The 24920-nt window shown below is 44.0% G+C and overlaps 1 protein-coding gene across 7 annotated transcripts in view; it reads left to right on the top strand.

Annotated features, from left to right (window-relative positions):
• Positions 1 to 18104, top strand: part of SCAPER (S-phase cyclin A associated protein in the ER) — a 549552-nt gene extending 531448 nt beyond the window's left edge. For all 7 annotated transcript variants that reach the window (XM_042988321.1, XM_042988320.1, XM_042988324.1 and 4 more), the window contains 3 exons: positions 12243 to 12434; positions 15016 to 15067; positions 17659 to 18104. In XM_042988321.1, coding sequence (XP_042844255.1) covers positions 12243 to 12434; positions 15016 to 15067; positions 17659 to 17762 — 348 coding nt within the window. In that variant the 3' untranslated portion in view covers positions 17763 to 18104. The remainder of the gene's footprint in view (positions 1 to 12242; positions 12435 to 15015; positions 15068 to 17658) is intronic.
• The last annotated feature ends 6816 nt before the right edge of the window (positions 18105 to 24920 follow it).

Below are 24920 nucleotides of genomic sequence, written 5' to 3'. Positions count from 1 at the left end.
CCAACTACTGGCTTTAGTTAGTCCTCCTGACCCTGGCTGCTTTCCTCCCTTTCTCCCTTCTTCCCTCTCTCTCCTTCCTCCTTGACACTGTGCTGGGGCTTGACAGCAATGAATCCCTGGGACCACCAGGAAAGAAGGCTAGTGCTTAAAGGGCCTACCTCCCACACAGTCTGCCAAGATCTCTGCATTTAATCTCAGCCTAGAAATCTATTTTATGGCAGAAGCAAGTTTGGGAGGAGAGAGAAACTTATGTGCAGTGCTAACCAAAGGATTCTATGTGTTTCTCTGCTCGGAATTTGATTTGCTTATGTATGTGGACAGACTCTCCAAATTTTTCTCCCATGTTATTTAAATAAAGCCACTTCTACACCCTCCCTACTCTACCCGCAAGGCATCAGATGAGAGAAACAAGGTGTGTGTGTTGGGGGCATGCCATTTTCTTTATATGATTCATAGAGGTCACTGGCTTCAAGGCCCCTCCTGTCCTGTTGTTTCTGTCCTGGGCCTGGGCTTTGGGTCTGATAAGACTGGTCAAGAGTGATGTGGACAGAGAGGCTTGGCCTGGCCACCGTGGCTGCTGCCTCTTCACCCCAGCATTGTAGCAGGACCAGTTTTATGGAGAGGAATGTAACAACTCCTTTGTTTTGGTCCTGCTAGAAAAAATAGTCTTTGTTCCAATGATTTACAGATTCTCTCTGCTGTCTCTTTTAATGAATTTAGATGTCTAGACACCTATTTTTGCCCCTCTGTTGAGGATATCTTGTCTCTGACAAGAAAATGAGAAAAGCAAAACAAGAATTCTTAGGCATTAAGAATTTGCCTCAGTGAGATTTAACTGTTTGTACACACATCTGTGCTACTTTATACTCCACTCACCCTACCACACTGACACAACTGGTTGGACCTTAGGTTTAACAGACCAGCTCACAACACTTGCTGAAAGAGGCTGCCCCTGACCCGCCCTGCCCCTGCTGTCTGTACTGTTGTGCGAAGAGGCTGGTGAATTCCATAGGGTGCTGGCCAAAATACCCAGTTGGCTATTCTTGCATATCCAAAGATGGTGTCCCCTGAGGACCTTGAAGGCCCTGGCCTGAGTACCCAAGGCCCTGATAGGGTAGGTATAAGCCCCCTGGAGCTGGGTTTAGGAACCAAAGCTCATTCATTCATTCCCCTAATACTTACTAAGCACCTGTTGTTCGCCATGCACTGTGCTAGGCACCATGCCAGATATTAGGAATATAGCAGTAAATAAAAGGGACATAGCCCCTGTCCCTACAGAGTTTAAAGCCTTAAGACTGTTGAAAACTGGGGATTCACATCTGTCTTCCTTTGCCTAAACAGGTGTTCATATGTGTGGAGCCAGGTAGGGCTATGTGTGTGGTTCTGTCTTTTGGTCCATGGCAGACATAGGGCTGAGGTCCTGAGGACAAACGTATTTAGAAACTTGCCAGCGGGCATTCTGAGAAAAAAAAAATGCAGAGCTTTCTAAAACCACTGATGAAATTCCTCCTAAATAAGGGGGAAATTCAGGATCACTCTTAGATCTTAGCAAAATCAGCAGGATTCAGAGTATAAGTAGGTAAAACTGAACTTGACCATTTTCTGTTTTGTTTCCTTGAAAGTACAGGATTTCTAGAGAGCTGAAAATTTTATGATAATACACCATGGTTGTATCTATGATTGACAGGTAGACACACCCATACATACTTGCCTACATAGGCAAGAAACTGCTACAAAACCTTTTTCTAGCTTATTGTTGTTATTTAGTATCATAGTTATGGTATTGTCAGGGAAGAAGCTGTTCCCATATAAGTGAACTTGGAGATGACCAAAATTACCTTTAAAACATATGTATTTAACGTGAACTATTTGTGATCATATTTTAAATATTATAGTTTCCTGGGGGTTAAGTGTCCAACTTTAGCTCAGGTCATGATCTCACAGTTCATGAGCTCAAGCCCCACATCAGGCTCTGCACTGACAGCTCAGAACCCAGAACCTGCCTTGGATTCTGTATCTCCCTCTCTCTCTGCCCCTCCCCAGCTTGCACTCTGTTCTTGTCTCTCTCTCTCTCAAAAATAAACATTAAAAAATGTTTTAGACAAGGGGCACCTGGGTGGCTCAGTCGGTTGAGCGTCCGACTTCGGCTCAGGTCATGATCTCACAGCTCATGAGTTTAAGCCCCTCATCAGGCTCTGTGCTAACAGCTCGGAGCCTGGAGCCTGCTTCCGATTCTGTGTCTCCCTCTGTCTCTGCCCTAACCCACTCGCATTCTGTCTCTGTCTCTCTCGAAAATAAATAAACATTAAAAAAATTTTTTTTAATTTTTTTAGACAATATTAGTTTCCTTCCTTCTTAAACTTAAATTATACTTAATACATTATATGTTTTCTTAAAATAAATATCTACTATAGTGTTAGGCACATGAGGATTACCATGTGTGCGGAAGCAAATATTTAAAGTGTAGAGTACTAAGTAAAGGTAATGGGTGATAATTAATAAGATACTTTACTACCATATGGTAATGTTCTCAAAACCAACTGAAAAGAGTAGGGATATTTAGTCTTCTACTGAGTGGTTCTAGGCAACTTTTTGAAATTTCATTTCTGCTCAAAATAATTTTAATTCCCACCTCTTCACTTATTAGTGTCAGCTGATGCTTCTTCCTGTTGTCAGTGTACCTAACTCCAGAAGTCTCCTAATTTGCTGACTCCAGCTATCCTAGGCCAGAAAACCACTTTTATTAGACTTGCTTCTGAAACGTGAATTGGTAGACTGAACTGGAGCTTGTAGAACTTTCTTGTGAGTGATTGACACGGATTTCGTGGAAAGACCGGGCACTCTTGAAGGCAGGGATGTCTGACTTGCCACTACCCCATTCCAGGTGCCTTGTACTGCACTTGGCCAGAGTAGATGCTCAGTAAACATTTGATGAATAGACTAATTTGTCTGCTCAGAGGCCTGCTTGCTCACTTCCTGGTTCTGGGCTGAATTCCAGGTAGTCACAGTTGCAGGAAAGGGGCCCTCTGGGTGAGGTGAGGCCAGCTATTTTCCATTTGTACAACAGGATGGACTCTCCACAGGCCTTCCTAGCCACTCTCCTTGGATCCTGCAAAATACGCACAGCAGTTATCCTTTTACAGATGTGAAATCTACACACTCTCCCTAGGCCCACTGCGTTTCTAGACCAGACTTATGACTACTCAGTACCCCACCTCCATTTTCCTCTTTTTCTGTTTTAAATTTAAGTGTTAGGAAAGACCTTTCAGCTTATACCAAGGATTAACATTGTAAGTATATTATACACGATAGCATTTGTTTCAAAAGTATAAGACAGGCTTTGCAGGCACTCAAAACTCAGAAGACAGCCGGCTGCAAGGCTGTCACAAGCCAGTGCTCGCTGTATGGCCACACGTCCCAGCAGTCCGCTCCCAAGAGTCTGGCTCTCCCGCCAACCCTCCTCTCTTTCAGATTCTTATGTCTGATGATTTGAGGCAAACCCTTGGCACCACCCAGCACTGTCAAGAACTGGCTATTCAATACCTCGCCAAGCAGAATATAGGTTTTTGAAGAAAGGTCTTTTGTGTTGGTTTAATCTGTGTATGTTGGTTGGTTTAGTCTGTGCAGAATGGCAATGTGTCATCCTCATCTTCATGTGGGCTGGCAGAGGTGTGCGAGAAGCTGGCTGGCAGCCAGCCGTGGGAATGAACTCAGGCCCCGCGACAGAAAGCCCCTGTATCCAGGAAGGGGCGGACTCAGTCTGATAGCCCTGGATGGGTCTGGGAGGTGAGAAGCCAGGACTCAGTCATAGGAGTTTTCCATGCCCAGCTCCACCAATGACTGGCTGGGGGACCTGGGGCAAGTCTCTTGAACTTTCTGAATGTTGGATTTCTTTTTATAAAAGAGTATCATCATCCCTGTCTGCCCACTTTCAGAGAGCGTTTAGAGACTCAGATGATGTAGGTAGAGGGGCTTTATAAACTACTGAGCACTGTCTCTGCCAGTGACCGGCTTTATGTTGTGGTGGGTGTTGCTGAGGTTCTAGCAATGCAGTGTCCTACAAGACTTTGGATTTCTTCACACCAAATGAGACACCACTCAATACTCACAAAGGGAGGATCTTTTCCAGACCCGTCCTTATAACCAGGCTAAGGAGCCCTGAATTGGTGCTTAGGACCCTGAGGTCCCCAAGCCTAACTTCCTTCTAGGGTAGAAGACAAACAAAGTTCATTATTTAGGGGTGTCTTGATAGGCAGTTGGGGCTGCAATAACAAAGTACCATAGACTGGCTTATAAACAAGACAAATTTGTTTCTCAGAGTTCTGAAGTCTGTGAGTGTAAAATCAGGATGCCAGTCTGCCTGGGTTCTGGGGAGGGCACCCTCCCAGGTTGCAGACTGACAGCTTTTTGTATTCTCACATGGCAGAAAGAGCCCTGAGGGCTCCCTGAGGTCTCATTTATAAGGCACTAATCCCATTCATGAGATCTCTGTCCTCATCCTAATCACCTCCCAAGGGCCCCACCTCCTGATGCCATCACATTGGGAGTTAGGGTTTCAATGTATGAATGGAGGAGGGACACAAACCTTCATCCTGTGAGAAGGGACTAGATATGCAGACGTAAGGCAACATGATGTGAAGATCATTGAAACCTCCAAGTTAGAAAATGGCATCTGTATCTAATAAGAGATGTGGTATGATTCTTCCCCAAGGCAAGTCACAGATGAATTTGTGAAGTAGGAAGCCTCTGACATTTTGATTAATTCTTTCCGTAATTCATGTGCCCAGCACTTGCCCAGCACTCCGGGAGCACAATGGAGCACTAGATAGCAAAAGACACAGTTTCTGCCCTTTGGGAACCCGGAATTAAGCTACACAACTCCGATTGTGATAGCTGCTGCCACGTCTTTGGGGTTGAAAAGGAAAGGCTGTCTCTGGCTGTGCTGCCTGGGCAGACTTCCTGGGCTTAAGGATTTCCTTAAGTGCTTCGAGGGAAGCTCATCCTGGGTCTGAATCAGGAACCCACAACACAAGCCTATTAGCTTTAGTCCTTCCTGTTCTGCTTTTAGATTGATGAGTCTAGCACAACAGCCTCAAGACACACACACAGTAAGCTAAGCCTCTCTTTCTCTGTACCACTTACCAGTGTTTCTTGGACTGTGCTTATGCTGGGATTTTCTTTTCAGAGCTGTCAAAATGCACTTCCTACCCCACCACCACAAGATCCTGGCTGGCATCCCCAGCTCTGTTTGCATATCTCTCTCCTGTGCAAGCAGGGCCAGGGAGGGGCCGCAGAAATGGCTTCCCGGGGTAGCATGAAGCTTATTGGTGAGTCCCAGCCAGAATTCAGGGCCTGCTGCTGTCCGACCCCCATTCTGATGAGGGTGGGATGATGGAAAGCATTCATTAGGCCTCATGACGGGAGGGGACTTCTGGTCCTACTAGTATATGGAAGGCAGATCCAACAGGAGAAGACTTGGAGCAGCAGAACTGGTGAACTAATCAAACACTCATAACTAATAATGTTTTTCATGTTGTGGTCACAGACTCTGTCTCATTTGCTCCTCACCTAAACCCTGAAGGCTGCCATCTATCTCTTTTTTCTTTTCTTTTATTCCAGTGTAGTTAGCATAGAGTGTTATATTAGTTTCAGGTGTACAATATAGCAATTCAACATTCTGTACTCTGTGCTCATCATAAGTGTACTCCCCACCACCTGTTTCACCCATCCCCCCACCCATTTCCCTGCTGGTAACCATCACTTTGTTCTCTATAGTTAAGAGTATGTTTTTGGGGGGCGCCTCGGTGGCTCAGTCGGTTAAGCGTCTGAGTTCGACTCAGGTCATGATCTCACAGTTCGTGGGTTCGAGCCCCATGTCAGGCTCTGTGCTGACAGCCTGGAGCCTGTTTCGGATTCTGTGTCTCCCTCTCTCTCTCTGCCCCTCCCCTGTTCACGCTCTGTCTCTGTCTCAAGAATAAATAAACATTTAAAAAGAAAAAAGAGTATGTTTTTGGTTTGTCTTTTTTTTTCTTTGTTCATTTGTTTTCTTTCTTAAATTCCATGAACGAGTGTAATCATGTGGTATTTGTCTTTCTCTGACTTCTTTCACTTAGCATAATACACTCTAGCTCCATCCACATTGTTGCAAACGGCAAGATGGCTGAGTAATATTCCATCACATATGTATGCCTCTTCTTTATCTATTTATCTATCAAAGGACACTTGGGTTGCTTCCATAATTTGACTATTGTAAATAATGCTGCAGTAAACATAGGGGTGCATGCATCTTTTCGAATTAGTGTTTTTATATTCTTTGGGTAAATACCCACTCGTGGAATTACTGGATCATATGGTAATTCTGTTTTTAATTTTTTGAGGAACCTCCATGCTGTTTGCCAGAGTGGCCTCACCAGTTTGCATTCCCACCAGCAGTGCAAGAGGGTTCCCCTTTCTCCACATCCTCTCCAAACTTGTTTCTTATGATTTGGTTTGTGTGTGTGTGTGTGTGTGTGTGTGTGTGTGTGTGTGTGTGTGTTGTTTTTATTTTAAAGGGAGCATGCATGAGCGGGGGAGGGGGTAGAAGGAGAAAGAGAATCTTAAGCAGGCTCCACACTCAACACAGAGCCCAGTGGAGGGCTCTATCCAATGACCCTGGGATCATGAGCCAAAACCAAGAGTCAGAAGTTTAACCAACTGAGCTACCCAAGCACCCCTCTTATGTTTTTTATTTCAGCCATTCTGACAGGTGTGAGGTTCTATCTCACTGTGGGTTTGATTTGCATTTCCCTGATGTTGTGTGATGATGAGCATCTTTTCATTTTCTGTTGGCCATCTGGATGCCTTCTTTGAGGATATATCTGTTCATGTCTTCTTCCCATTTTTTAATTCAGTTATTTGTTTTTTGGGTATTTGCATAAGTTCTTTATACATTTTGGATGCTAAACCCTTATATCATTTACAAATATCTTCTCCCAGTCAGTAGGTTGTCTTATAGTTTTGTTGATTGTTTCCTTTGCTGTGCAGAATTGTCTATCCCTATTTTATGGAAAGGACCCTGAGGCTCAAATTAGTTAGCTAACCAGAGCCAGAATTAGAGCCCAGGGCTACCTAATAGCAAGCATCCTTGAGCCTGTAGATTCGTGGCTTATGGCCACTGAGAGACAAATGACCCATCTGAAATATACATGGTTAGAGAGGGCAGTCTTTCTAGTGAAACATTATTCTGACCAGGGGCAATGAGAAATCAGCTGTGCTGTAGACTGAATCATATGCCCCCAAAATTCATATTTTGTACTCTAACCCTCAGTGTGACTGTACTTGGAGATTGGGCTGTTAGAAACTACTTATGATTAAATGAAGTCATAAGGGTGGGGTCTTAATGAGATAGGATTGGTGGCCTTATAAGACTAGGAAGACAGATCTCTCCTTCCATGCATACTCGCCAAAGAAAGGACAGATGGAGGTGTCAGTCTGCAAACCAGGAAGAGAGCTTTCATCAACCCTGCTGACACCCTGATCTTAGACTTTCAGGCTCTAGAATTGTGAGAAAATAAATTTCTCTTGTTTCAACCACCCAGTTAGGACAGCCTGAACAGAGTAAAAACAGGCTGGTATTCAATCTGGGAGCTTCTCACCACCTAAAATTCTTCCACGAATCCAGCCCTGAAAGTCCAACCCACCTTCTCAGTGTAGCCTTCCACATTTACCTAAGAAGTAATCTCTTCCTCCCATGGGGCCCCTAATACTTTATCCTTCCCTGTCTGATGACCCAGTCTCCTTTGTATCAATTGTCATTGGTGTACATACCTCATCTCCCTGAGAGCTAAAGCATGGATTTTCTCCGTGTTCCTATAGCACCTGGCACAGGAGGCACTCGGTAAGTGTCCGGTGAATTTAGAGCTCTTTCTTGGCGCTCTCTCTCTCTCTCTCTCTCACAGTGCACCAAGTTATAATTCACCTATATTTACTACTTTGTAGAAAGCACAAGGGGGCCAGAGGTCAGCAGATGAAAGAATCAGTCCATTTGTCTGCTCCAGATTCTTTGTAAAAAAAAATTTTTTTTTTTGGTTGGGGGTAGGTGCACCTGGGTATCTCAGTCAGTTAAGCATCCAGCTCTTGATTTTGGCTCAGGTCATGATCTCACCAGTTTGTGGGTTCAAGCCCCACATCAGGCTCTGCGCTGACAGTGCAAAGCCTGCTTGGGATTCTTTCTCTCTCCCTCTCTCTTAACACTAGCATTCAGATTCTCCTGACCTTCCACTAGGTTATAGCACACACTGGCAGCATATAACTTTCTTTCTTTTAAAGCCCCTTTTTCCCACAGCTGTCAGTAGTTCCAAAAAGAAGAGGGAATAGGGGTCCCTCACCTCCCCAAGCCCCCCCAATCCCTTGTCAATGATAGTTAAGAAAAAGGTGGTGAATACCAGGCATTGGATAAAAGATGCCCTTCTTCATTGACTCTGGAATTATGCCCACTGGCCTCTGCTGAAGAGAAGGGGCCTGGGCTGCCCATGGTCCTCTCTCCAGAGAATGATTAAGAATGGATCCAAGAAGGCTTTGAAGTACTCTCCCTTATGTTCTAGTATAGTCAAATAGTTTCCGTATGATTTATTTTAAATTCAAAATGTAGGAAGCTGGGGGTGCCTGGGTGGCTCAGTCAGTTAAGATCTGATTCTTAATTTCGGGTCAGATCATGATCTCACAGTTTATGGGAATCAAGCCCCGCATCAGGCTCTGTGGCATCCTCTCTCTCTCCCTCCCTCTCTCTGCCCCTCCCCCACTCACACTCTCTCTCAAAATAAATAATTTAAAAAACATCAAAACATAGAAATCTAATTTTGAGTGAGAAGGAATGTATTTAAAGATCCAACACCCCTAGTCATGTTCTCATTCTTTATTTGGGTACTGGCAACACAGGTACATTCACTTTGTAAAAATTGAGCTATTCACTTTAGAGGTGTGTAAGTGTGTGTGTGTGTGTGTGTGTGCGTGCGCGCGCGCGTGTGTGTGTTATACTTCACTGAAAAGTTCACTTTTCTAAAAAATTCTCCACCTTGAAAACTAGGAAAATTGGACAATTTTCCCAGGGTCACACAGCTAGTGAATGCCTGGAGTAAAGGCAAGAACTCAGATCTCCTAGCTCTTTAGTTAGTACCTATTTTAAAAGTGCACCTAAGAGTAAGTGGAAAGTTCAATTTCAGTTTCTTTTGATCTGAATGTTGCTAGAAATTCCCTTGGTTTTCTTAGAGCCCTGCTCTGCATCTCAAAGTTGACATATTTGAGGTACACCTGGGTAGCTCATTTGGCTGAGCAACCTACTTCAGCTCAGGTCATGGTCTCATGGTTCATGGGTTTGAGCCCTGCTTCAACAGCTGACAGCTCAGAGCCTGGAGCCTACTTTGGATTCTGTGTCTCCCTGTCTCTCTGCCCCTCCCCTGCTCATGCTCGCTCTCGCTCTCTCTCTCTCTCTCTTACTCAAAAATAAATTAATGTAAAAAAAATTTTTTTTAAGTTGACATTTGAAAGAGGGTTTTCTCATTATTATGGAGCTATACCAGCTCCCTACATGCTGTCTAACTGGTGGCTGTGGCCACCAGTGAAATTTACAGCCAAGCCACTCCTTTCTCCTGGTGCATGGGTCTGGAAAGGGGCTCCGTGGGAAGCCCCTATATGTTTGTGTTGGCCTGTGTGCCCTGAAAGGGCAGGTGGCCTGGCCAGGCTCAGAGTGGTACTCACCTTAGACCTTATCAGCAGCCCTTTGTCTGGACAAAGGTGACAGACCAGCAGTTATTGATTTAGTTACAGCTCCATCAGGAGGGCATAGAGAGAGAAAACATCATTATAAATCTGAGATTTTCTTTAGCTATTTCCATTTAATTCATTCAGCAAGACTTTCATGTTCCATGATGACTCTGTCGACTTTAGAAAGCTTGAGCAGTTCATGGGGACGTTTGACCACCCTAAGGCCTAGGAGTCAGTGACTGGATGAGATAAAATTGAGCCTTGCCCTCATCCCCCAATCTGTCAAAAGCCTTTCAGTCAACTCTCTCCTGGTGCCCAAGGCTCTGAGTGTCAAGGTCGTGATGCATCCCAGCCTTGCTTCCCTGCCCCTGTGGGAAGTGCTTGGCCTAATTCAGCTGACCATTCAGCAGTGCTCGTTGACATCGGAAACGCCACCCCTCTGTACCAAAAGCCCACCTGAATTACCCAGAAGTGGTCTCGCCCACCAAGTCTCAGTGCTATAGGTTGGCCCCCTCCTGGACTTCCTAATCCTGTCTCCCCACAATGTCTGAAATGTGGTCCAAGGGACAGTGCCGACGAGATGTCCCACTCTGGCTCACAGCCAAGCCGGGGGGTGTGGCTTTTACCACCCTGGGTGGACCCCTTCCCTATAACCTGAATAAGTTCTATCATGGGTGGTCCTGTGGGTAGAACACCCTGCCCAAGGTAACCAGACCTCCTACATCCATTTGTGTCTTCCGTAGTCCAGGGACTTAAAAGTAGTAGCCTCTGGCAGGTCATTCACTACACTGCTGGTGACCTCTATAAACTCACTTCTTCAACAGGCAACTGATAGTCAGCTCTGTTCCTTGAGGGGACTGACAGGCCCCCCAAGGGGCTCGCTTTCACTCCAGTGAGGGTCAGGAGTCCAGATGGAGTAAGTTCTGGTTAAGTTTGCATGTTCTGTGCTCCTTTTACCAGGAACCAGGAGCTGTCGTCTTTGAGTTAACATTGTGCCTGTGCCAGCCAGACTGGCCAATTTAATATGTTTTCAATTAGTGAATCTTCCAATAATAGCATTTTAACAATGAAGTTCCAAAGAAAAAACTTCTTCTTCATTTTTGTCCAAAGGGGGAAAAGAAATGTGTAATAATGGTATTATAAATTCTAAAGTGATGATCATTTGGCTGTGCTACAAAATTTGTTGCTAATAATTAAAATAAAGATTTAAGTAAATGCTTTATCAATAAAATAGACGATAGGACATATTTTTCTCAGCCGGTGTCAGGAAAGGCAGCACACAGCCATGTGCTGAATTGTCACACTGAGTCTTTAAAATTCCTGCTGGATTTGAAGGTATTAACAAGTCCCTATCAACATTCTCTAAGGGTTTTTGATGTCATTTTAGCTATTGAACTAAAATATGTGAACTATTACCTTGTTGATTTTGTCCTTAAACCAAACTGCATTATCATCTGAGAGTATGTTCTTAAAGTATTGTTAAAAGTACTTTGAAAACTTGTAAATCCCTGTAATTTATGTTTCTCCTGCCTCTGCTGTTTCATTCTGTCCTTCTGGTTTTAATTTGAATGCAGTCCTGTCTGGGTGTGTACCTGTAAAATTATGTTTTTCCAAGTACAATTTACAGTCCTGACCTTAGATTCTTACAGTGTCCCCAGCGTTCTCTGAGCTTCCTCTTATACCAAGAAGTGGGCTTCGGGTCCTTCAGTTCTTTCATATTAGAACCATCTAATCAAGGTTACTTGAAACAGATCCGATTTTGACATTTCTTAGTTTATCATGTAGGCCCAGGGAGTAAATTAGGAGGGCTTCCCTGCAAGCCCATTAATTGCATTGCCCCATTCCTTAAAACATATACACTTGTAAACCTAGACTGCCTCAAGACAAGAGTCTCATTTATCTAAACAGTTCTCCTTTTAGACTCAATGGCACTGATGGAAACACAGATAAGGAGTGTGGATCAGAGGAAGGATCTTTTGGAGCCTGTGCTTGCTGAAACTGTTCCTACTCCCCTTACAGTCCCCTTTTCTTTCCAAGGGCCTGTGTGCATATACAGAACAGTCAGTATATCCCCGGAGCTTGGTTAGGGGAAGACCGCAGCAGGCAGTGCAGTGGGAGAGGGCATCTTTCTTCTGAGGGGGCTCTTTGCAGGTTTCAAGGAATAGGACTTCTCTGTTTTAAGGGGAGGATGGAGGGCGGGCGCTTTGTTAAAGCAGAGTCTGTATGTTGAATCCTCTCCCGCCTGGCAGCCGAGCCCTTCATCGTGGACTAGAAATGGCCGCAGAACTTTTGGAATCGTTTCCTTAAGTTGGGAAATGAGATTTCTTTACTTTCTGTTCCTTTAAGAACAGATATCACTTAGGAGTCTTCTTTTTTTTTTTTTTCTCCTTACACTCCTTCAGTGTGTTCTCCATTGTTCTTACAGACACTGGTGGGAGTGGAGGAGAAAGGGGCAGGCAGAGCTTTTTGGCCGTTGACCTAGGTTTCCTCTTCTGTTTCAGGTCATCGTACAGTCTGGCCGCCACCCCACGGTGCTGCAGAAACTCTGCCAGTTGCCCTTCCAGTACTTCAGTGACCCACGACTGATCAAAGTGCTGTTCCCCTCACTTATCGCTGCTTGTTACAACAACCGTCAGAACAAGATCATTCTGGAGCAGGAGATGAGCTGTGTTTTACTGGCCACATTCATTCAGGTACCTTCTGTGTTATGCCTGATTCTCTGACTTTGAGTGGAAGCTAATGCAATTGCAAAGTTAAAGTGAACCAGCTGTTTATTCTTGCGATCCTCAATGTCTTTAAAATTTTTCACGTTTTTCTGTCCTTGAAAATTAATTTCTAAAATATTAGGATAGTAAAACTAGGGTTGAATGGTGTAAACTTCAACGTGGAGGACTTCAAGAAAAGGATATTTTTCCAGTTGTTGAAATGGTACACCCACACCAAGGAAACATTTTAAAAAGGTTGCCAGACTTCTTTAAGGCTTTTAACATTTACATTCACCTTGCCTTTAGTGCAGCTACAGGGAATAGATAAGGATTGCTGAAGAAGGATCAGTTAAAACTTCAGTTGATTTGTAAGTTTTAAAATAAGTATGATTCATACACACACGTGTGTGTAATAAAAACCTGCTATATTGCTTTTTTAAAAATCTAACAATTGTAAGTATGGCCTTATATTTTTCTGATCTGGTTAAAATTCTGTAGGACTAGAATCAGAATTAGTGCTGTAGCAAAATAAAGCAGTATTTTCACATCTACATTAACTGCGTCAACTGACAATAGAAACTCAAGTTGGCTATTCTGTAACATTTGCTAATAGCTAATCCTGCAACTTTTTTTCTGTCATTGTAGATCATTCATTGCTGAAAATCTTCCATTTTCCTTGAAATGTTCTATAAAACCAATGTTTTTTTGTTCCATGATGTACGTGTGATTAAAAGACAATGTTTTCTGTTAATAACAATGAAACAGAAAGCAGAACTCTGTAGCAGTATTCTTCTTTATTCTGGCAAATATACATGCATCTTTGTTGAAAGGATGTGATAGTGCCCAGCTGGTTGGGATGGCTAAAGAGTCCAGCTTTCTTCACCTTAGACAGCAGTTAGTGGTTTATGTTTTTTAAACTATCCTCTATTAGACCATCAGTTAACAAATACAACTAGATCAATTGTGTTTAGAAATGTTTACTTTCAGCTTAGTTGTTCCGTTTGAGTCTGGGTTCTGTTTTCTGAAAATTTTTTCAAAGATCTGCAGATCCACAGGTAGGGTATGGATTTCAAAACAAAAATCTTATGGTTAAATTAAAACCTTAATAAGATCTTACATAACCATCATAGCAACATTTAAGATTTTGCATATATTCTTAAAGGCTTAGGATTAAAATTTAAATAGAAAATACTTGGGCGCCTGGGTGGCTTAGTCGGTTAAGCAGCCCACTCTTAGTTTGGGCTCAGGTCATGATCTCACAATTTGTGAGATCGAGTCCTGGGTCAGGCTCTGTGCTGAAGGCACAGAACCTGCTTGGGCTTCTCTGTTTCCCTCTCTCTCTGCTCCTCCCCTGCGCTCTCTCTTAAAATAAAAAAATAAACTTAAAATAATAACAATAATAATAATAATTTAAAAATACACTATAGAGTATTTTAAGACTGATCTTAAAATTCAGTCTTGTATTCAGGAGGTAATTTCTGAGTGCCTCTGGTGTTCTGGGCACTGTTCTAGGCACTAGGAATACACCAATGAATAAAACAGATAAAAATTCCTGCCTTTATAGATCTTTCATTAAAGTGGGGGAATCAAACAGAAAAGTAAAACAAATAGCATGTCAGGTGGTGTTAAGTACTATGGAGAAAAATAAGGCTGGGAAGGGGGATGGGCTGCCAGGGAGGGGGATGTGATGTGCAATTTTTTTATGACATGAGCAGAGAGGCCCCAACCAAGACAGTGATAGTTGAGCAAAGACAGTTTTGCATCTGTATGAACTTAGTCCCTCACATTTTCAACCACTTGGAAAACAATTTATGAAAATACAAATGATTTCAGAATCTAAAGTAAAAAATTTTTACTTATTTTCATCTGGTATTGATCTTAAAGCCTTCTAACTTTTCTCTGTGCTATTTAACACACATTTAAATGGAATTTAATGTAAATGTAACAAATTGAACATACATTTGGACACACACATTTTGTAAATGTTACAAAAATTTCTTATTTGAGATAGCATGTTAGATTAGTGAAATTAAATCAGATTTTCTTTTCTATAAATAATTATGCTCAAAGGAGTGAATATATAGTGGATTTTAGTGTATAATGTGGTTCTTTGAGGTCTGCATGTGTTAGGTTATTAATAGTCACTAGAAAATGATACTAAAAATAGGAGCTGGTAGTTTGTCATAGGTCTCTGAAAATTTACATAAAAGTGAAATTACTAGACTTTTTTAGCTGCAGAATATGTAAGGGCTTTTAGAGTTATGCTTTTTTAAAAAATGTTAAAAATCTGTCAATATTTTAAGAGCAAGTTTGGCTAAAGCATTCAGTTTGTTTGCTGAAATAAAGTTGTAGTTTCTGGCCCCTGATGATCTGTACCAAGATTTGAGTCATCACTATTTGATTTAAATTGAGAACCTGAACATCAATTTCTTAAGCTTTTATATTTGGGCTCCAAAGTATTCATGCAAAAATAGTTGTCTTTAGACTTCAGAATCACATTGAAAACTGCCGTCAGAGAAATTCTCTGTTCATAGCACTGGTATAAAAACACTTTTCTTGTCTCACACAGGATTTTGTACAGACTTCAGGTCAGGCAGATAACCAGCTTTATCAGCCCAAAGGTACGTCCTATTGAAATGAAATGTCATATGTTTGTTAGCTGAATGGACATGTTTCTTACTCCACCCTCTGGAACTATTACAGAAATCATTTTATTACATCACCCTAAAACATTTGAGATTCGGATACCAAGTATAATTCAATGAGTAAAGAAACTGATTTTGTCATCAAGCATTAATGCATCAGAATATACAGAGAAATTTTGAAAATAAAAGCACAAAACATCTTTACGTAATTTATGTTCACCTCATACAAGATATAACAAATAGTGAATAATTGCTAAAGAGCCACTTTGTAATACAGGAGACAATCAGGTCATTAATATTGGCCTACATTACTCACATAAATGCTAAAATAAGATAGATTTGGTTTCCTGTCTGTGTTCAGAATAAAATTATGAATGATAATACCCCATATTTTCCCCCTTAAATTCAAGTACTTGGATATTTTTATTGAAAATAAAAACTGTAAAATTGTTTTACTTGGAGAAAAAAGAACATCAGATTAGTAAGAGTTCAGAGGCCAAATGATTTACAAGCATTTTTTTTTCCTGTAGTGTTCCTGCTGAGGTGCTTCCTATGATCAGAGCTGGAGATGTAGAATATTAAGGACATTTTTACTTTTTAAAAATATTCTGCTACACACACTGTAATTGAGAAGTACAAATGGCTCTTTGTCTGGCTGTTGTGACAGCACCTTTGATTAATGGGACCCTAATACAGATTTTTCCCCAATTCTTCCATTAGTTTGATACTCCTTAAAGTGGCCAGAGGCCCACTCCCAACAGGACCCTCTAGGTGACCCACCAAGTAGCCCCTACTTGGAGGGGTGGTGAGTCACCTTGTCACCTTGGACAGTCTCTCTCTTTCTCTCCCTCACCTCTCTCTCTCTCTCTTTCTCTCTCTTTCTCTCTCTTTCTCTCTCTTTCTCTCTCTTTCTCTCTCTCTCTCTCTCTCTCTCTCTCACACACACACACACACACACACGTACACCAATTATCTATAGTGGGCAGATGTTGAAAAGTACATAGAAAAGAATATAAAGCTGTACCAGTATCATGAAAAAAAGGTCAGGTTTTATTGGTTCAGACACTCAGAGAAGTAAACAGAAAGCTATGTTCCTTTTCAGAAGTTCAAGTCAACATCATAGTACCATTTGTCTAAGCCAGAATTAGTGTGCAAGTTCAGGACTGCCCTGACTCAGTCACAGCCTTTTTTTTTTTTTTAAGTTATTGGAGGCTGCAGTGAGTGAAATCAGTATAATTTGTTACTATTTCTTAAAACAGTGTTTTAAATTTTGAATATATGAAAATGCCTTGAAAAATCTAATGTATTTTTAATTGTACAGCAACTTTTTTGCCCGTAAGAAGTTCAGACATTCTTTCTTCTTCCTTTCTCCTGAATGTAAGGATGAGTCACCATTTGCTACATATCTGGCAGACATAGTCCCAAGAGCTGCCTCAGCTCGGTGGGTTGAGGCCTGTGAGAGTTTCAACCTTCTTTCTTTTCCAAGGACCCATCTTCTTGACATCCACGCTTTCCCCAATTCCAGTATGCTTAATCCATAAAACAGCAAATGGAGAACTGTTCTCTGCATTTCTCAGAGTCATTATATTGGTGACATCTCTTAATATGCTTACTTGGTTTTAAAAAAAAAAGTGAGGGCACCTAGATGTTTCAGTGGGTTGAGCACCCCACTTCAGCTCAGGTCATGATCTCACTGTGAGTTGGAGCCCCGCGTCAGAATTGCTGCTTTCATCATGGAGCCTACTTTGGATCTTCTGTCTCCCTCTCTCTCTGCCCCTTCCCTGCTTAGTTTCTTCCTCTCTCTTAAAAATAAATAAACATTTTTTTAAAAAGAAATTTTCTTTAAAAAATAATTCAAAAAGTTAAAAAAAATGATTCCATACTAGACATCTGTTCTCCTTTTGCTTAGTTTAAGTCCCCAGAAATGTTTCAGGGCATTTTGAGTTCATTGCCCAGGTAAACCTCTACATTCTAAGTGTAAAGCAGCTCCACATTCTTATTGCTAAAGGAGAATTCTGATTTTCAAACACTGGCTGCTTAATCACTACCCAGCTAGGAGGTTGTTTTCTTTGCCTACATTGATAACCAGTAAAGTTCTCACTCATTCCCTCCGCTTTGTTAGATGACTGAATGCCAGATTTGAGCATTTTTTAAAGTCATATTTAAATTAAAATATTTTAAATTAGGCTATTTTAGACGACAGATGTCAAGTTTATATACAGATATATCATTTCGAGGCTAACTTAAGGATGGAAGAGATGACTGTCACTTTATTTGGATCACCATACTTATTTCCCCCTATTTTCTTACTCTGGAGTCCAAAAACAGGTTTTTTTGTAATGTTTTACATAGGGATTAATGTCTGAATATGTTAGAAGCACAAAATAAATTGTGATTAAAATATGTATATTTTGTGCTGTAGGTAGATAAAAATAGATCAGTTACCTTCTTTATATAAACTTGTATCGTGGTTTATTTGAAGTGCATGTCTCCATTTTGTAGTCAGATATCAAAATAATTTTAATTTCTTAAACTTCAAAGAATTTATTATCTTTTTTTCTTCTCAGGAAAATCCCTTGGTTCCCAAGACTATCTTGAGCTGGCTAACAGATTTCCTCAGGAGGCCTGGGAAGAAGCTCGACAGTTTTTTTTAAAAAAAGAGAAAAAATAAATGATTTGGTTAGTTCTGTATTTGAGTGCCCTTGTTAATATTTTAAACTGTTCAAACAAATGTTCTAACTGTTCCTTAAGAAGCTCATTTTCACATGTTTATACTTTCCCCCTGCATTGTAGATATGGTATATACTTTGCACTATTTATAATGACTGTAGATACTTTAATGTTCTTTCTAATTCTGGAAGTTGAGTTTATTTCACTTATGCACAATATTTTGGAGTTCGGTTGCCTACATCCTATGATAATATATACTTTGCATTTGTAATATGGGTGAAATTAGACATAAAATTAGCAAGTCTGTTTTGTTCTTGTAATAAAATAACTTATTCTGTTTGCAGTGGTGACTTTTCTTATTAAGACAATACCAATTTGAAAGAAAAATGTTAACTCCAAGTCTGGGAGTATTTTAATTAAAGACAAAATTAACCTCTAAATTTCCCTTTTTAAGGTTTGGAGTAAAGATGTTTATAACACTTGGATATTCTAATTACATAATAGGTTTGGGGGCTATTTGAAATGAATTTAGGACATTGTATCCATTGGTCCGCCTCACCTTTCCTAGCGAACAGGACTTTCCTAGCAGACAGGACTGAGAACCATTGCTGAACTGAAAGTATTCTCCAGAATAAAAATTATCGATTCAAAAAGATCAGCCATAGTGAATCACCTTGACGCATTTCCTCAAATAATTGTGAAATGAAGCAACTCTGAAGTAACCATAAAACAAGGCGAGAAGGGCTCTGAATAAAAGTTTTAAACTCCGATGCCCCGCTCACAGTTGAACGTGAGAAGGGTCTGCCTGGGAGACGTAGACCTTTTCATATCTTGTTCCCAGCGTTTCCCCACCTTAAGCCGACGGCCAGTGCTAAGCCGCTCACTGAATGACATCTGTAATAATTTCTGTCCGATAAGGATCAAACATTACCGTGAAGAAAAGATCTGGTTGGAAAAAAAAAGTGGCCTGAATATGTGTCAGAGTCAAAGCTATAGGAAGGTAGGTGGGGCGGGACCAGAAAATAACAAAAGTCTCGGTTTTTTAAAAACAACCTACTTAATGTTCACAACACTCCTTTTTGGAGCCTCACAAAGCTGCTGAGCTATGTGTTTTTACTTCTTTGCAAATCGAAAGAAAATGAAGAGGTCCCCAAAATTAAAAAAAAATAAAGACGGAAACCACGGCGAACGCGTCCCTGTGCCCTCTGTGCTCCCGCGGGCGCGGGTCCCCGGCGTCTTCCCCACGTCGGGCCGCAGGGGCCGCTGCCGGGCCGGGGCCGCGACCCCGCGGGTCCTGCGCGGGCTCCAGGGCGGGGGGCCGCCGGCCCCAAAGCCAGCGGGACCCGCTCTCGGGAAGCCCCTCCCGCCAGGGCTCGGGCGGCGATCAGGCGCCGGACCCGGGACACCGCGGCGGCGCGCACACAATGCCGCGAGCCGGGCCGTGCACCGCTCTCCGAAGGCCGAGGGGCTGGGCCCTAGCGCCCGCACTCCCCCTCCGAGACTGCGGCCGGGGCTCCTCCGCGGCCCGAGGCGGGGGAAGGGGCGGGGCGGGAGAGCAGGCAGGTGTCCGCGGCCGGCTCCATCGGCGACCAGCAGTCGCCCGCCCGGGACCCCCAACCTGGAGAGGAGTTCCCGAATGCCTCTCGCCCAGCGCGTCTTGGGGCGTGAACGCAGAATCCTTGTAGCTGAAAGGAATAATCAAATATTTATAAGATTTCCTGCAAGATGCTTCACAATAGAATATACTTCTTATCTGGTCGGAAATTTGCCAGAAAGCCATAAATAATTGAAACAGCTGTGATTAACCTCTCAGAAACCATACCAGAATTCGCAATTAAACATTTAATTGAATGGTGTCGTTTGCCCCCCTCGTCCGGGAGTCGGGGGGGGGGGGTCGTCTGATTGAGATGAATCCCGGCTCCTCCCGGGTAGGGAGGTTTCGAGAATCGGGCCTTGCAACTCCTCGGTGACTCCCGACCTTCACGGTCTCTGTGCGTCTCGAGTTTAAGGCGCCTTCCGCCCGGCCAGAGTGATTGAAGTTCTGACTCCCCTGGGTTTTACGATTTCCAAACTCGCCGGGGACTGGGAGGGTGCGGCGCGCAGGTGAGTTCCAATTTGCGAGGAGGAGTGCCACCCACTTGTGGCGGGGGCCGCATCCCGGGTCTCCCGAGCTCAGGGGCCACAAGTGGATCAGGCTGGGCTCAGGCGAAAGGCTTATGCTGGGTCCAGCCTGTGAAGCTGACGGTGCGAATGGGCGCGGCTGGGGCAAAAAAGCAACAACTTCATTGGGGCGTCGGAGCCCAGAATTTGAGCCAAATAGGAAAAAGCTGCCCGAAGCCCGGCAGCAACGACATTTGAGCGCCCAGCGCTGTTACCCAACTGAATTTCCTGCTCCGGGCGGCAGCTCGCCTTCTGGGGAGCTCGACACCCTGGATGCCCAACAGGATGTCGAAGCCACAGCTTCCTGCTGAAATTCCGGAGCCTCTCCCTGGCTCCAGGCACTCGGGGCCTCTGTGACCCCGGACCCTGAACTTCGCCCCCGTTGCGCCTAGGTGGGAGTCTCACCTCCCGGCCCAGCCTTTTCTTCCTTCCCCCGCGCAGCTGGGAAAACCACTTGGGTCATTTCTTCCAGAGCTCCTTGCCACCTTTCTAAATTCTTAGGTGTCGATAATCTGAAAAGGGATTACTCCTCACTATCCCTATTCTTCCACTTCTCTCTCCCAGTTCCCACGCCCCCAACCCAGGGGTTCTCCCGCCTTCCGTATTCAAACCACCCCCTTAAATATCCTGTTTGCCAACCGGGAGATTCTCAGCCTTCCTAAACTCCTGCCCCTCCGTTCATTCCCTCACTCACTCTCCCGCCAGCTGCTGACTTTGAGGAGGTGCCCCGATCACCTAGAAGTCCTGCCTTTCTGGCCCAATTGTTGCGGGGCCCCAAACTTGCTTTATAAATTGAACCAACCCCAAATCCCCACACAAATCCACATCTGGATCCCAGTATTTTCTTGTGCCCTTTTCCTCTGCTATTGCTATTCTCAGTCTAACTCCATTTATCTGCATCGTCCATGCACAGTCTCTCTCAACAAGGTGCTAGTCTGTAATTGGTCACACAATCCTCATTATTGCACTGAATCCCAGTATCTTGAGGAAAGTTTACCTTTACATCAATCAGACCCGTATTTAAAAGCCTCTAATCTTCCCTACATCAGCTTAATAAACTCTGAATTTCCTGCTTGGAACTTCTCTTCAAATAGTTTATTATTCATTCATTGTTTCTTCTCTCCAGCATGCTATTCAGCTAATTCTCTTGCTCTCTCTGGTGACCACTTGTATGGGAAAACACAGCTAACTAAAATGTGTGGCAATGTACGTCCTCCCCCAGGCAGCAGTGGCAGAATTAACATTTTCTAGAGAACAATCTTAGACAACGTCTCATTTAAACACAATATTTGCAGCTCTGAGCTTTAAGCCATTCCACATTCAAAATTGAAAGGCTGATTTCTGTTCCACAACCCATTAAATATTAAAGTTCGTTGGGAATACTGCCACAGGGACTCTGAATTTCCCAGAATTGTGCAGCCTTTCAATATGTATTAAATTTTGTGGTATAATGGCCATAAACTTTTCCATCTCTGGGAATCCCTTTCCTGCCTCAATTACATAGGGCTATCCAAATTATTAGATAAATCTTCTGGAAAAAAAATATTCTATAGTGAATCTAGTTAAATAACTAACTCCCATTTTCCACCTATGGCCCCTTTTTATTGAACTTTTTACTACACAATTGGGCATCTCACTCTGAAAGTTCAGTAAGCATAAAATACAACATTTGTAATTGTTACAGGTAATTTAATTTACAAGGAAATCCCAACTGTATTACTGAGCATGTTTAAAGATGACCTGGGAACCACTAAAACTGATATTTATTAATGTAACCAACCATAGATCTGACACCACACCAGAGACCATTGTAATAAGGCTTCAAAGTCAAAGCTTTTCCGTGGAAATGATGCACCTTTTTGGGTGGCCAGCAACAAACTACAGAAGAGTTTATAATATTTTACATAGTGATACATATAGATTCAGGCATCCTAATAAATGGTAATCACTTTTATCTGGGTAATTTCCCAATATTCAAAATCTGACACACTCACCGAATAGCAAAAAGGAGAATTAGATTTTTGATCTATGGATAATAAGAGTTTACTGTACTTAGCATTTGCATTTGCAGTCTTTCAGGGCGCCTGGGTGGCTCAGTTGGTTAAGCATCTGACTCTTGGTTTCGGCTCAGGTCATGATCTCACGGTTTGTGGATTCGAGCCCTGAGAGCCCTGCGTTGGGAGCTGGCAGAGCCTGCTTGGGATTCTCTCTCTCCCTCTCTTGCTGCCCCTCCCCCACTCGTGCTGTCTCTCTCTCTCAAAATAAATAAATTTTTAAAAATTAAAAAACTCCTGCAGTCTTTCAAAAGCAAAAATTCAGAGCTAATTAACAACAAACATTAATGAAATTCTTTACTCAAGAACCTGTTACTTCTGTTTTTAAAGGACAAAACCTAATATTCTGGATTAATCAAAAGTTTTCCAAAGTAAGATTTCTTGGAAGTTTAGCCTGCTATCCAATGGCCAGCCAGTAGGTAAGAGAAAATATCTATATTTCTGTTTGGGAAGGAATGGTCTAACTTAAGGGAGCAAAGCCTCAAAGAATCTAACCCTGATTATTAAAACCGTTTCTAGGCACTTGAGAGGTAAAGCTGGTCCTCATTAACCCTATGTATCTCCTCCCTTATCTCTTAAGTCTGCAGCACCATTTCCTAAATCCCAAAGAAAGGGAATGTTCTCTTCAAATTTTGTGCTAGCATCACCTTGACTTTGAGGAAGTAAAATATAAATTTGGCTTGAGTTTCCCACCTCCCATTTTCTTTCAATAATTGACAGCTAGTCTTCCAGTTTTCCATTTCTAATGGGGGAGGGGGAGGTGACGGAATCCTGCCCTCAGCTCTGCTGAAAAACCTACAGTGGCCTCTGGCCATCCAAGCAGCCCACAGTTTTAACAGAAGGCACCTACTCTTCTATCCAGAGACCACAGCTGCCGCTCAGACACATTTTCCCTTACCAGACTCTACCTGAGATATCCCCTATTCACGGCATCGCTCTTTCAAAACAAATCCTGGACAAAGAAGGATATGCTTGGGGTCATTTATCTCGAGGGACGAGAAAACGGAAACCCAATGCCAGAGATTCTTCAAGAGTAGTGGATTGACTGGTAGGGTGGCAGTTTCCTGAGTCCACCAAGTGAGGCCTTGGTCAGAGGAAAAGAACTGTCCCAGGCTGCCAAAGGGTTAAATATTTGTTAAGGGTAAAACCTGAGCCTCCTGTTTTTTGTGCTTGCCCGGGGGCCTGCTGGAGATTCAGTATCTCTCGGTTATTTCCTGCGATCACTAAAGCCAGTTTTCAAGAAAACAAGTCGCAGGGGTTTGAAATGTCACACCAAGTGACCTGGGCACGGCATATCCAGGGGCCATTCCCAGCCCCCTCCCACCCGGGCCATCCCCCGCCTCCTGCATTTCGGGTCTGGAAAGAAAATAAACCAAGGACACGCCAGACTGGTTCTGGGTGGACTTATTTTCCCGGGCAGCCACGATCCTAGCGGGGGCTTGTTGTGGCTCCTTCAGTGTATCGCTTGCAGGTGATGCCAAACGAAGATAAGGAGCCGCCGCCCGGCCTTCTCCTCTGTCTAGACAGGGGAATTAATAAATGCAGCGAGATTGATCACGTCGCGCATCCACTCTGGGGACAGCGCCGAGGGTGAGCCGTCACAGCCCCCTTGTTCGCCACGGGCCCGCGGGCTCTCTGGTCGACGGCATGGCCCGAGTGGCAGGCGTGCGAGGCGCCCTGGACAGGGGGTTCGGAAAAGAAGCGCCGGAAGGGCCCGAATGCACCGGCCGAAAATGCAGCGAGGGGTGGAGGCTCGGCCTTTGGGGGTGCACCGGACTGGGTTCTGCTCCAAGAGCAGAGGCAAAGCTGAGGGTACGAGACGCCCTCGAGAGCCTGACCGCAGGCTGGAGTCCGCCGAACTGCCGCTAACCGAGCATCGCAGGTTTCCCGCTCAAACGAGGTTTCCCCCACTGCCCCGCGGACCTCGGCCTCGAAACGCCCGGGACCGGGGAAGGGTGGTGGGCAATGCAGAGCGTGGCCTGGAGCAAGGGGCACGCGCCGACTTCCGGGAGGGCAGCCGCGCTTTCTAAAGCGCCAGCCAGGGCCGCCGGGGGGCGCACGGACCCAGCCCCGCCCCCCCCAACAGCGCCCAATCCCCGCCGGGCCCGCCCCCCGGCCGCGCGGGAGCCCTGAGGGCAGCGGCGCGCGAGGCGCGGGCACAAGCATCTGGGCCCACCCCTGGGCACCCGCGGCGGGTTCTGCTCGGCCGCTGTTTCGTTGAAACAAGCTCCGAGCCCCAACCGGCGCTCGTCCAGCCCTCCCGCTGTGCCCACAGCACACAGCAGCAGCATCGCATCGGGTTATTATTTTTTATTAAGATCAAAATATCCATCCCACTGTGAACTGGCTGTTCTTACAATAAATAACAATAACTTACGTTTTGTTCGGCAAAGGCTCACACACTCTGTCCTCCGTCGACTGATAATTTAAAACATTTTCAGGAAAGTCTCGTTTCTACTTTTTTCCGGCAATCATGCGCTTTGGGGATTGAGTGTCTGTTCCATTGGATTGTCCCCGCTTAGAGCCCAGGCAAAGCTGCCTGGGAGCGCGGGACCGGCTTGGGGTTGGAGCCCGCCTGGGCGAGTTCTGGGGGTGGCCCGGCGCCAGATGGGCCCTGCGCGTTCTCCGCGGGTAGGGGGCGCGGACAGAGCGGCGGCAGCCACGCGGAGCGAGGGAAGAGAAGAGGGCAGAGCTAACTCTAGTAAATCCCAAATTCTGGTTTTGAAAAAATAAAAGTTCTTGGATCAGGGCTCTCCGGTCTGGTGAAAGCAGGTTGCATCCTGGCGCTTTGGGCTGTCCTGACTGCTTCTCTGTCCTCTCTCTTTAAATAACAATAATAATAATTACAAAGGCGAGAGAGTTTTCGGAGCTGGAATGGCCAGAGCATGGGTGAGTCTCATGCAGGGAGCATGCGAGGTCCGCGGGCTGGCGAGGATGGGGTCCCC

Source organism: Panthera tigris, chromosome B3, assembly GCF_018350195.1.
Source record: "Panthera tigris isolate Pti1 chromosome B3, P.tigris_Pti1_mat1.1, whole genome shotgun sequence".
Taxonomy (NCBI): domain Eukaryota; kingdom Metazoa; phylum Chordata; class Mammalia; order Carnivora; family Felidae; genus Panthera; species Panthera tigris.
This window is presented reverse-complemented; position numbering and strand designations above follow the sequence as displayed.